Genomic DNA, 14,848 nt, shown 5'->3' with positions numbered 1-14,848 from the left:
CCATTATCCGTAATCTCATAATCATAGTTTATGCAATATCAAAGCATTTAACATATAATTACCACATACTAACTTACTTCGTATTCGAAACTAACAGATTGGATCGACTATTCAATAACCTTACTTTTCCCCCGATTTAAATCTGAATTCTTTCTTTCTTGATCTATATCTATTCAAAATTAACTAATTTAATTATTCATTCACTCAATTCAATCCAAAAATACATATTTGGGAATTTTTGCATATTAAACCCTAAAGTTTCACATTTATTCAATTTAGTCCTTATTTCACAATTACACAAAATTCACACAATTCAATTTAACCCATGCTTGAACGAATTTCATAAGGACCCCTTGTAGCCCAAAACTTTCATTTATTACACATTTTAACCACACAATTATCACACTTTGCAAATTAATTCCTTTTTGACATTTTTGTCAAAAATCACTTTACAAAACATGAAAATCTATCATCAAAAATTCATATTACATCATCAAACACCAAAGAACACATAAACTCATCAATGAATACTCTCAAAATCTTTAAAAGTTTTGAAATTAAAAGTACGAGCTAGCTAGAACACAAAGCAACGATTACAAAAAAATAGAAAGCATAAAAAATCAAGCTAAAACAGTACCTTAATCAAGCTTAGAGTTGGCCGAATATCTCAAGCCCTAAATGGATCTCTTCTTCCTCTTATTTTTAGTTCAAACTGATGATGCTATGAACAAATTTTCTTTTGTTTTATTAATAATAACATTATTTATCAATTACCAAAATTAACCTTAATTATAAACATTTATAAACATATAATGGATGGCCATAATTGTCCACTTACACTACCAATGGTCTAATATCATCATAAGGACCTTTGGTTTAATAAATCATAGCAATTAAACACTTTTAACAAATAGAATGCAACTTTTGCATTTTACGCGATTTAGTCATTTTTCTCGAATTAACCATCCAAACGATAAAATTAGCTCACGAAATTTTCACACATGTCAAATGACATGCCTTAAACACATAAAATAACATTAAAATAATTTTTTGAAATTAGATTTGTGGTTCGAAAACCATTGTTCCAATTTAGCTAAAATCAGGCTATTAAATGACCTAATTAGACTATGTGATTAAGTGTTGTTTCTGTAAAAAATTAGTGGTAATTTATTTTTAGAATAAATTCTACTTTCTAAAGGCTCAAAATTTCTAGTTCTTGTAGAGAGAAATTCACTTTCCCACTGATAGTTAATAAAAGTTTTCATTCTGTGGGTTCAGTTCATTTTGATTGAGCCTAAACTCAAAGAAATTTGGAGTTAAAGGATATTGGAGAAGATCGCTTTGTTGAAAGCCTGAAAAAAATTAGCGCACCTTGCATAAAGCACATGTAGTAATTCAGTTAAGGATTTATTAATATAAATATCACAAGACTCAATTTAAAGAAAAAAATTTAAACTTTTGCTATGCCTAAAACCATTGTTTTCCAAACTAATTTTTTCAACACAAGATAGAGGAAAAGTTGAGAGAAAAAAAAGAAAAGGATAGACCAAATAGGAACAACCAAGTCCTAGTAAGAATGTAACACCCCAAACCCGACCCAGATGTTATGGCTAAATCTGGAAATATTACGTAAGATAGTTATAAATCTGACTTTCTCTTATTGGAAAACTTCGTGTATCTTTGCTAATTAAAAACCTATTTTATATGAAAAAATTTGTCATACTTAGTAGTTGAAATCGTTAATTGTTTTTTTAAGATTTGTTCTATCGAATATCAAGGTAAAACTCAAAATAAAATTCCAAATAAAAAAATAAACCTAAATGTCTAGAGAGTCCAAAAATTACAAAACTCTTAAAATAAAATTTTTAATAAACCAAATTTTTGTAAATAAAGTTTTATGAAAAATTGGTCATATCCGAACCCTTGTCACATCGACTCGCCTAAGTCTGAGGGTTACCTGAAAGTAATAGACAAATAGAAAGTGAATATTATGACTCAGGGTGTAACTTAATAGAAACAGAATCACATATTGAATTCATAACAGAATAGATACTGACGAATGTCTCATGTAGAATCAAAGTCATATGTAAATTACAATCCTACCCACATCTCCTACACTTCATCTCTGACCATCCCAACATACCATGTGGGGTATAAAACACCCACCCAGCCCTACACATCACTTAGTGTCCTTGCGACACTTTTCTAAAAAACCGCAGCTGTGCTGCCTGTATAACTACGAATTAATGCCTCACACATAACACTTCCTCCACATAATACATAACCCGCCCAATAGCCAGATACAAACAGAATACTAGATATAACAGAATAGCACATACCAAAATGTATATACATCATGCATGCTCGTGTAACATGTATTAAACATGCTTATATATAACAGATCAAACATATCGCATCTCATTACATGTATTTAGGTGTTATTTATGTCAAATTCATATGAACAGATTAGCAGACTTCATACTTTAAGGCTTATATAACACATATCGACCCCAAATGAAGGCCCACAGTCGATCGAGACGACATGTACGACCCTAGGGAAAAATTCTAAAATTTGGGCTCACATGCCCATGTGGCCCACACGGCCCAAAATGGCTTGCCCATATGGCCTACATGGCGTGGCACATGGTCCACACACACCTGTGTGGCCCAAACGGCCCAAAATGGCCTAGATTGTGTGTCACACATGGCCTGTCACACGGTCGTGTGGCGTTGACAGGCCCTAATTTTGGCTTTCACCATTCGCTATTTTTTGAGTTTTCTGTTACACACCTGGATTGATTTCGACAAGAATGCAACCATAGAACTCTCGAGACCTAAATACGACCAATAAAATGATTAATTGCAGTATCTAGGCACGAGATAGCTAAAAATTGAACTCTTTAAAAATACCAAAACTCCTCCAAACTCTTACTGATTATCAAACTGTATCCACACGAAATTACAATGTTGAAAGAGCGCCAAACATCTCACAACTCTCACTTAAGCGCAATGACCTGTAACGCCCCGTACCCAAGATCGTCGCCGGAGTCGAAAACGAGGTGTTAACAGATTTAATTCATTACTTAAACAGCTCAAATAATTTATTTTTAAAATTTCCAGTCAAGCTAGCAATCTGCATCACAGTTACTTAAAAATTCATATCTCAAGTTACGAAAGTCGAAATCCAATTCTGTAAATATTTCCAGAAACTAGACTCATATATATATTTAATAATTTTTTTCTAGAATTTTTGGTCAAGCCAATTAGTACAGTTTATTAGTTAAAGTCTCCTCTATTTCAGGGTTCGATTGCTCTGACCTCTGTGTATTACGAATAAGATATCTCCCTGTAAAGAGTTTCAATGACTATGATGTTTGTTTCTAATAAAACTAGACTCAATAAGGAATCTGTAAATATAAAGCATGACTTCTAATTATTTTTGTAAAATTTATGATGAATTGTTAAAGTCAGAACAGGGGATCCAGAAATCGCTCTGGCCCTGTTTCACAAAAATTTAAACATCTCATAAAATATAACTCATATACCTATTTTGTTCCGTCCATATGAAAATAGACTCATAATTATTCAATTCCATATTTTATTCATCATCTAATTATATCTCTACTATTTTTAATGATTTTTTCAAACTTACTTCACTGCTGCTGTCTGAATCTATTTTATGGTAAATTTTACCTATTTCATGGTTTCCATGGATTAACTAGCAATTTAGCATACATAACACCAAATATGATCAAGATTAGCCATTCCAATGGCTAATCATTACCAAGCATTTCCATACCACTCAATAACCATATCATAAGACCATATACACAAAATGATTATAATGCTATACATGCCATGCTCAAAATATACAAGCCATTATGCCAAGATGATACACAGATAGTGTGAGCGAGCCTCCGACCGTTCCCAATTTTCGAGCTGGCTTGTCAAAAATACAAGGAATGAAAAGGGAGTAAGCATAAATGCTTAGTAAGTCCACATGCAAATAGCAAGTAACATAACCATATAAGTAAACATAAAACATCATTTGCATAATCATCACCAAGACATTCATATCATATTTTCATTTATCATCTTACCATATTGTTGTTATATCGAGTTTTCAACCCGAGGGTTAAGTACATACCTGTTCAAAGTATCCATTTCACAACACTTACCAATACGTCCCTTTCATCTCGAGTATTCCTCCATTTGAGTAGAATTTTACCCGTTGAACACATCGGAATATAGTTCGGATTCATGGAAAGTTTGCACATAAGTGCCACATATGTAGCCAAGCTACCATGTAACCTGCCCATAAGTGAACTCAGACTCAACTCAACGAGCTCGGATGCCTAGTTACATCTCTCGAACTCGAACTCAACTCAACGAGTTCGGACATTCGCATCCATAAGTGAACTCGAACTCAACTCAACAAGTTCGGATGCCCAAATATCCTAGTGACATGTCACTTGTATCCCAATCCATTCCTAAGGTTCAACGGGACCCTTTTCCCAATCATGTGTCTCAACCATCTTCTACGGAATGCCGATATCGATACTCGATAGTATTTCACATTTTCCAAGTATATCACATAATTTGACATATTATCAAACAATTATCACAAGTATAATATTTCATAATAATTATCATATCATTTAAATAACATTAAAACATTTAAAATAATAACTATGTTACCAACATTTACATATGAACTTACCTCGTATGCAAAAATGGCTACTTTTACCATTTCGTCCACAACTTGGTATTTTTCCCATTTTAGCCTGAATTTCAGTTTTCCTTGCTATATTATTTAAAATATAGTCTAATTAGAACTCACATTATTCAAATTGACCCAAAATCATATGTTGGAAAAATTACAGTTTTGCCCCTAAACTTTTGCATATTTACACTTTTTCCCCAAAGCTCGTAAATTAAAATTCAGCCTATTTTCTTATGTTTCATGACATGCTGATCATTTTTCCCTTCTATGGCAACATCAAATTCTCACTCTAACATGTACTTATGACTATTAGGTATTTTTACCGATTAAGCCCTTTTGCTCGTTTTCACTTAAAACCTAGTAGCACAAGTTGTCTAACATAATTTAAAACATCATATTCTATCATAAAACACCAAAATACACAAATTTCACCTATGGGTATTTTTCCAAATATAAACCCTAGGTTAAATTATTGCTAGCATAAACTAAATCAAGTTACCGGGACTCCAAAAACGTAAAAAACATTAAAAATGAGGCTAGAACGTACTTACAATCGAGCTTGGAAGCTTGAAAAACCCTAGCCATGGTTTCTCCTTGCTATATTCGGCCATGGGGTTGAAGATGGACACATTTGGGTTTTAAAATTTGTCTTTTAATTCATTTTACCCCTAAATGACCAAAATGCCCTTTTTACTATTCTTTAAATTTTTACCCTTCCAAGCCCATTTTTGTCCAAAATGTTTTTAGAAATTGGTCAAATTACTCTTTAAGGACCTCTAATTAATAATCTAATTCAATTTTATGCAAAATGCTTCTAGAACACAAGTTTTGCAATTTATTCAATTTAGTCCCTAATTTCAAATTAAGCACTTTATGCATAGAATTTCTTCACGAAATTTTCGCACAATCATGCAATCATATGACCTCAAAATAATTATAAAAAAATTATTTCTATCTCGAATTTATGGTCTCGAAACCACCATTCTGACTAGGCCCAAAATCAGGATATTACATGACCCAATTAATCAAATAATAACAAATTTTCACAACACCAATTGCATCCCAAAACCCGTAAATTAACCAATCAAGAACTAACCAAAATGTTACCTAAGAGGAGCGAAATTAAAGACCCCTACGAACAATAATCCAATGTTTAAAGAATATTCCCAAAATAAAATTGAAAGAATCAATGAATAGATGTAACAAGATAAACAAGATTTTGTAATTTGAAATTGCAGCATGGCTTGGGGAATAGCAAAGGGAAACGTGGGTTTTAGGGTCTTTTTTTCTTTTCTTTTTTTAAAATAAATAACATAAAATGCCAAACTTAAAATGAAATTAAACCTAAATGAGACACTTGATTTATTTATTCCAAAACAAGCCCAAAAGTTAAAGCATTTTAAAAATACTACTTAATTTATTATAGGTATATTATCATTATTATTATTATCAAGAAACTCATCTAAAATCATCTCCAAAATGATTTTGACAACAAAACATATTTTATTTAAAATCGATAGGCTTAGGAACAAAAATGATTGAATTAATACACGAACCCAAGACCTCAGACACAAAATTAAGGCACTTAACCATTGATACAAATACTTAATTATGACGAAATTTGTAAAATAGACTTTAATAAATCAGGGCATTACAAGTCTACCCTCTAAAAAAATTTCAACCCCAAAATTTTCCCAACTCAAAAAATTACGGATATTGGTGATGAATCTAGTCCTCAAGTTCCTACGTGGCTTGAATGCCATGATTTTGCCACAGAACCTTAACTAACAGAATAGATTTCCTACTCAACACCTTAACGTCTCGATCTAGAATCTGAACCAGGTCCTCCTCAAATGTCAAATCTGGTCTGACCCCAATCTCCTTAACTAAAACAATATGAGATGGGTCCAACCGATACCGCCTCAACAGGGAGACGTGAAACACATCACGGATACAGTCTAACTCCGGAGGTAGCTTCAACGATAAGCAACTGGTCCCACACGTTTTAGAATGTGATACGATCCAATGAACCTAGGGCTCAACTTGCACTTATGTCCAAACTGTAGAACCTTCTTCCATGGAGATACCTTAATGAACACATAATCACCCACGGAATACTCAATGTTCCTCCTCTTTAAATTCGCATAGGATTTTTGTCTATCAGAAGCCCCTTTAAGATGATCCCGAATCAGTCTAACTTTATTCCCAGTCTCAGAAACCAATTCAAGACCCAAAACCTGTTTCTCACCCAACTTAGTCCAACACAATAGAGCACGACACTTATGGACATACAGAGCTTCGTAAGGTTTCATCTGAATACTGGACTGAAACTGTTATTGTAGGTGAACTCAATTAATAGTAGGAAATCCTTCCAACTACCTTAGAAATTGATCACACAACTCCGAAGCATATCCTCTAGTATTTGAATCACCCTATCAGATTGACCATCTGTCTGAGGATGAAACGTAGTATTAAAGTCCAATTTTGAACCTAAAGCCTAATGAAGTTTTCTCTAAAACTGAGAAGTAAAGTGAGGATCTCTATTAGAAATAATCGAGATGGTATCCCATGGAGTCTTACGATCTTGGAAACATATAATTTAGCCAACTTTTGAATAGAATAATCTGTTCGAATAGGAATGAAGTGGGTAAACTTTGTCAACCGATCTACGATGACTCACACAGAATCCTTCTTAGTAGGTGTTAGAGGCAACCCACTAACAAAGTCTATAGTCACACGCTCTTATTTCTATATGGGAATCTTAACGGGTTGAAGCAAATCCAAAGGCAATCGGTGCTCAGCCTTAACTTGCTGGCACGTTAGACAATGAGAAACAAAGTCTGTCATCTCTCATTTCAAACAAGGCCACTAGTACAATTCACGAAGATCCCGATATATCTTATTTTCACCAGGATACATAGCATGAGGGCTATTATGCGTTTCTATCAAAATAGACTACCTCAAGCCAGAATCACTAGGTACACAAACCCTTCATCAGAAACACAAAACCCCATCACTATTCAGCCAAAAATTAGACATACCACCATCCTCTACCTAATGGAATTATAAAACCAGATAATCATCCCCCAACTGCTTATCCCAAATTTGATCGGTCCAACCAGTTTAACTTGAAACTTGGCTAACAGTTCCCCATCATCAGACAAACTTAGGCGAGCAAACATCGCCCTCAAATCAAACAAGACCCTATTGTAATAGCCTGTTTTTAGTCAAATTAGAGCAATGGTTTGGAAACCACAAATCCAAAGTTGAAATAATTTTTTATTATTTTAAGGTTTACAGCATGATAGTATGTTTGTGTGAATGATTCGTTCAAAAATTTTATCGTTTGAGTGTTTAATTCGATAAAAATGACTAAATTGTGCAAAGCGTAAAACTTATATTCTATTAGCTAAAGGTGTCTAAAAGCTATGGAATATTAAAGTGGAAGTCCTTATGAGGTAGTTAGACCATTAATAATAGTAATGGACATTAAGGACATCATTAGTGTGATTTATTTAAGGTTATATTAGTAAATTATTAAATAAAACTAAAATAAGTAAAACCAAAATCTAAATTTTGTCCATCTTCTTCCTAATTGCCAAAAATTGAAGATAGGAGAAACCATTTTTAGGGTTTGAAGCATTTAGCACTTGCTAGCTAAATTATCAGGAAAAGTGAAATTCAGATTTAGATCGGGGGAAAAACAAAGTACTCGACTAATCGACCTATTTCATCATTTTTGTGAACCGAGGTAAGTTTGTATTATTAATAAGTTCAATGTTATATGAGTTTATATCTTAAACATTATAATTGTGGTATTATGACACTGTAGAATCTATCTACAAAGTATTGACACAGTGAGTATCCTTATTGAACCTTAGGAATAGATAAGATACTAGTGACATGTCATTAGGTGTTATTGTGATTATGTGATTCGGGTGCTGGTCTTGTATGTCCTACTGGTGGTTGAGTATAGCAGCATGTGTTGCAGTTACTTGACAGCTTGTGTAAGTAGCACCGTGTAGCTATGTCTTAACTGACAGCTTGTGTGAGCAGGCTCGTTGATAGCTCGAGAGTGAGCATATATGTGATATGAGATTGAGATATCATTAGCTATGTATGTGGCACTTTGGTGTGAGATTCCCGAGTATCTGATATTATTCCGAATGGTTCAACTGGAAAAGATGATGGTACGGGGATGTAAATAATGATACGGATCAGTGATCCCATTTCTAATGTCCCATTTTTAAGCACGGGTTGGGACACGACCATTTGATACCATTTCTAATGTCCACACGGCTTGTGACACGAGCCTGTCTTTGGCAGTGTGAGACACACAGCCGGACCACACGGGTGTGTGTCCCCTGTGCTAGGCTATGTCCTCCACACAGTCGAGACACACGGTCGTGTCTCTACCCATGTGGCCGAGAAAATAGCTATTTACCAAGCCATTTTTCACCCTTATTTGCGCAAACTTAAATGTAACTTCAATAGTACATTTCATGGCATAAATAAACTACTATCAAGTAATAACATATCATTTTCATACCATCATCTATCATGCATTAAACATCATGCCTTACCAAATCATTTCATACTAAATTCATACTCAAAAGGCATTAACATATGAATATATTCTTATCCATTATATATATCAAGAAAATATAAACCACATCACAAAACATTGCCATATGCACATGCATAATTATATGGGCTTATAACCAATTAGCTAATATAGCCAATTTGCATGGCTACAAATTACATCTAACCTTTAGCCTTCACAAGCTAATACATTTAACCAATTCATAATGACTCATACAACAAATAAATAAGTCCCTATACATGCCATAAACTTAAAGAGGTTTGCATTCACTTATACTGAACATGATAGCTTGATAGTGTGATAGCATCTCCGGCGATCTCCAACCTGAGCTAGCTAAATTAACCTATAAGAGATGGGAAAGGAAGGGGAGTAAGCTTTAAAGCTTAGTAAGTCCGTATGAAAATAATAAGCATTTTATTAACATGCTTCTACCAATTCTCACAACATGATCTCAAGGTAATACAATCATATTTGCACCTTTTTACTTATATTCATGACAAGCTGTCCACTCGAGTCATAGTAACTCAATTATTTATAACTTGAGCTAAAGAATTCTAAATTAAGATCCATTCATTACAGGAAAACATACTTTTAGCGGCGTTTTTTTTGCCTTGAAAAGCGTCGCAAAAAACGTCGCTATATGTAACGCCGCTAGTTTTGTTAAAAAAACGCCGCTAAAGACCAGGACTTTTAGCAGCGCTTATATAAAAAATGCCACTAAAGACCAGGACTTATAGCGGCGCTTATATAAAAAATGAAAGCGCCGCTAAAGACCAGGACTTATAGCGGCGCTTTTTTAAAAAACGCCGCTAAAGACCAGGACTTATAGCGGCACTTTTTTAAAAAACGCCGCTAAAGACCAGGACTTATAGCGGCGCTTATATAAAAAACACCGCTAAAAGTCTTGTTCTTTAGTGGCGTTTTTTAAAAAAGCGCCACTAAAAGTCTTGGTCTTTAGCGGCGCTTTTTTAAAAAACGCCGCTAATTTGCCCAGTTTTGCAGTATGCATTTTGCACCTATATCCAGCCCTTCTCCAGCCCTTCTGTAAGAAATTCAACCAAAAACAACAAATATACTATGAAATCCAACCAAAATCCGCAAATTTAAATAATACAAAATTATACGAGAAATATATTATATAAATTGTAAATGAATATTCAAAATATTCTTACAATAATGTTAAAAGTTACAAGAAAACAAATGTCTAAGATGGCAGATTTTGAAATTGATGGAACATAGTCATCATAGACTGAAGCTGTAGCTGGAGTTCACTGTATTTTCTGTTCTGCTCCGCCTCCCTCACTGCTGCCTCCGCCTCCCTTGTTGCTGCCACCACTCTGAGTTGAGAAATTTGCTCATCTGTGCTAGCTTGTATTTGAACTATCTGATCTTTTAGCCTCTGAACTTCAGCTTGACTTTGACTCCCGGAAGGCATGTATTGGTGCGAGGTGGATCCAAAATATTGGGTCGAGTTAACACCAGATCCTTGAAATCTAACCCGACCATACCTTTCAGGACCCAAAACTTCATTAATAATTCTGTTATCAATATCCTCAAAATTAATAGAACTATCAGTCGAAGCAGTCGCTTCATACTCTGCCTTCTTATCTTTTAGTTTCTCCTAATAAATCAATCAAAGAGTTAGAAACGAAATATACAATAAAAAGGAATACAACATAACATTATTTAAAATTAAACTAATAAAAACGACGAATTAAAACATTATAATTAAATATTATAAATATTTATAATGATTCAAATTTTATTAAGTAAATATACCATAATTTCTGCAGCCTCAGATGTCATCGGAGTTCCATCTTTTTTCCTGTGCGTAATGTCAAAAAGCTGAAGGCGTCCAAGTTTTTGACCAGACGAGGCTTCCTACAATATAGTAGTAAAAATATTATTTAATAGTAAAAAGTCATTGATACTTGATAGAATTAATAAATCCATAGTACCGCGGCCTGAGCTACACAAGCAAAACTTCTCGACCCTGCCGTGTGTGTAAATTTTTGTTTTTGCCTGCTGCTTGTTCCAACTAGCTCACGGTCCTACATAATGAAATTATTATTACGTATATAGTAAATACTATAAACCGAAAAATTTATAAGAGTTTGCAAGTACATAATACCTCTCCTTTCTTCGAATTCCAAAATCGAACTGCATCTTCCCATTGGTACCTCAGCATTCCCGGTGGGACATTTTGCAATTTTTCTTCGAGGCTTATGGGTTTTTTAAAATATTCTTTTTTCAAACTGCTTTTATGGTCTCTCCATTTTTTACCCAGTGCCTATCAGAGACCTCTAAAGCAAATCGCTCCTAAAAAACACAAGTTTAGGAATTAAATATAAATGAAACTTAAACCAAAGTATTATAAATTACATTAACGTTTTGTTACCTTAATATTGAGAGAGCTTGATTTTTATTGCTATCAGGCATGTTATGCCATGATTCGTAGTTGATGGGCAACATATTGGCATTTCGTGCTATAATGCCCAAATAGCCTGCTAAAAGTCGAGCTTCTTGTCCAACAGGCTGACCATGGCTGCTTCTAGTTACTTTGACACGCTCGATAGAATTTAAGTTATATAAATCTGTTAGGAGCATACGTCCTCGACCTCTGCGTGTCCCACCATTTTCAACTGAAAAATAATATATTATTACTATATTGAAATTTAAAAATAAATCAGTAATAAAATTTAATACAATTTGAAAAATAAACTTAACATTACTTTGAAATTCCACAGACTCGTCAAGTGCCTCCTAAGACGCTTGAAGATCCAACAACTGTCTCATTGCTCAAGACTTACTTCTTCCGAATTTGTAGTATTTCGTACAATACTAAGATCTCTTAATCTTCTTCTAGGCATTTTTCCGCAACACATAAAATAGTTAAAATTTTAGTAAGAAATAACAACAATAGTAAATATAAAATAGTTAAATTATATAACATGATCTATGTTAAAATTATAACATTACATATAAAAAAAAAACATAAAATCTTACTACATCATAAATCGTAAATATCTTTGTCCACATCCTGACGAACCCATTGAAATTGTGTACTAGTACTAGGGATATTTTCATTTAAGTTTTGTTCTGGAAAATGCAAAGTTTCTGATCTTTCAACGATATCATCTCTACTTCCATTCCCCATGTCAAACAAGTCTCTAGGGGTGTTTCAGAGTACAACGTACCAACCGTCATCAATTGGATCTTTCGAGTAAAAAACTTGTTTAACTTGAGAAGAAAATACATACGACTCGTCTATCAAATGTTCTCCAGTGTGAATTAATCGAGAGAAATTCACCATTGTAAAACCAAACTGATCATTTTTAATTCCGCGAGTAGTATTAGCATCAGCCCAATCACATCGAAATAAGACAACTTTCCATTTTCCATAGTAATGCAACTCAATAATGTCGGTTAGAAGTCTATAATACTCCACATTTCCTCGACAGGATTACTGTCCCTAGCACTAGCGTAACTTGTAATTAAAGAATTAACAACTACTCCACAATTTTGAGTTCTCCTCAATCTCTCGCGATATTTGGTATGTAATCTGAATCCATTCATAATGAAGCCACTATATCTTTTTACTACTCGATTCGAACCTTGGGAAACCCATTTAACTTCGTCATTAACGACATTCCCACTCCAAACCTATTGAATCAAAAGTAAATTGAGTAATTGTAAATGTTATGAGAAAACATTATTATTTGTCAATAAAATGTTGAGTTGCATACCGTTTGGCTTAACCATTCATGAAAAGATTCTGCGAATAACCTATTAATCTTGCGATGTTGTAATCTTCGTGAGCGTGAACGAGATCTTAAGACTTGTTTGTACTCACTATGTTAAAAACATATTTAATTCATTAAAAAATAAACAAATAAAAAAAAAGATGAATATTTATCATATTCTAGAACTTACTTGCGTAATTATTCAAGTGCATCGTGGTGGAAAAGAACATATCTATGTGCTTGTATACAAGATCGGTCATCTAATTCTGCAATTTCAACTTTACCGATTGGTTCTCCATAACTTTGAAATAAATAAGTTTCGGCCAAGCTAGGATCATTGAGTCCGGCATTTCTACTTGGTCTATTAAATCTTGTTTCAACATCTTCTAAATATCTAGAACAGAATGTCATACACTCCTCTACCAAGTAGCCTTCAGCAATTGATCCTTCTGGATAACGCTTGTTATGGCAATAAGACTTCAATTTGCTTAGGAACCTAAACACCATATACAACATTATCAAAACTAGTAACTATAGGTATAAAGGTGAATGCCTTTGAAATAAATTAGCACCTTTCAATTGGATACATTCAACGATAGAAAATCGGCCCACCAATTATTGCTTCACGAGGGAGATGAATGACAAGGTGCACCATAATTGTGAAGAAGGAAGGGGGAAAGATCTTCTCCAAATTGCATAATGTCAAAGCGGCTCGATCTTGTACTTTTTCAAGTTCTTTAACATTCAGAAATTTGCCACAAATTGCTTTCATTATATTGGACAGTTCAATTGTACATGACGTTACCTTCTTTGACATACAGCACCGTAAAGCAACTGGAAGTAGATCTTGCATCAAGATGTGATAGTCATGTGATTTTAATGAATATAGTCTTCGATCTTTAAGACTTACACATCGAGATATATTTGATGCATACGCATCCGGAACCTTTATATCTTTCAACACCGTGCAGAACATTTCTTTCTCTTCCTTTGACATTGCAAAAATTGTAGGTGGCAACCAATATTTTCCATTAAGACGTACTTGGGGATGAAGATCACGCCTAATTCCCATGTGAACTAAATCAAGTCGACTCTGAAGATTATCTTTTAATTTACCATCGATGTTCAAAATTGTCTGGATGATGTTCTCGCAGACATTCTTTTCAATATGCATCACATCAAGATTGTGGCGTAATATGTGATGATCCCAATAAGGCAACTAAAAAAAAAATACTTCTTTTCTTCCACAAGTCCGCCTCATTAGGGTCATCCTCCTCGTCAGATTCATCATCAGATTCATCCCTCGATCGTCTATTTGTTTGCCTGTTAGATGGTTGATTCAGCTTCCCGTAACTGAAATCCATATCTTTTAACATGAATAAGATTTCAGATCCAATGGTCTACTCAAGAGCTTTTTTCAACTCTTCAGTACCGTCAAATAAAGCCCTCTGAAATCTATAGCTATGATTTTCATCTAACCACCGATGATGCCCCATATAGCAGAACTTCTTCCCATTATATAACCACTGTGAACACGTTTGAGCAGCACAACAAGGACAAGCATAACATCCTCTGGTACTCCAACCAGATAAATTCGCATATGCCGGGAAATCATTAATTGTCTAAGCAAAGCAGCACGTAGGTAAAAGTTCTCCTTTCTCAATACATCATACGTCTCAATACCCGCCCATAATTGTTTTAACTCTTCAATAAGTGGCTGCAGATATATGTCAATATCATTTCCAGGGACTTTCTCTCCGGGGATAATCATAGATAATA

The 14,848-nt window shown here is 34.1% G+C and overlaps 1 protein-coding gene across 1 annotated transcript; it reads right to left on the bottom strand.

The window, feature by feature from the left end:
- Positions 1-10,460: 10,460 nt before the first annotated feature.
- On the bottom strand, positions 10,461-11,467 carry LOC128294198 (uncharacterized). The gene is made up of 3 exons (XM_053030219.1): positions 11,285-11,467; positions 11,106-11,207; positions 10,461-10,947 (listed from the first exon to the last, which is right to left on the bottom strand). The coding sequence occupies exons 2-3, from the start codon at positions 11,130-11,132 to the stop codon at positions 10,531-10,533; spliced, it is 444 nt and encodes a 147-aa protein (XP_052886179.1). The 5' UTR covers positions 11,133-11,207; positions 11,285-11,467; the 3' UTR covers positions 10,461-10,530.
- Positions 11,468-14,848: the final 3,381 nt, after the last annotated feature.

The sequence above is a fragment of the Gossypium arboreum genome, chromosome 6 (assembly GCF_025698485.1).
Source record: "Gossypium arboreum isolate Shixiya-1 chromosome 6, ASM2569848v2, whole genome shotgun sequence".
Classification (NCBI taxonomy): Eukaryota; Viridiplantae; Streptophyta; class Magnoliopsida; order Malvales; family Malvaceae; genus Gossypium; species Gossypium arboreum.
This window is presented reverse-complemented; position numbering and strand designations above follow the sequence as displayed.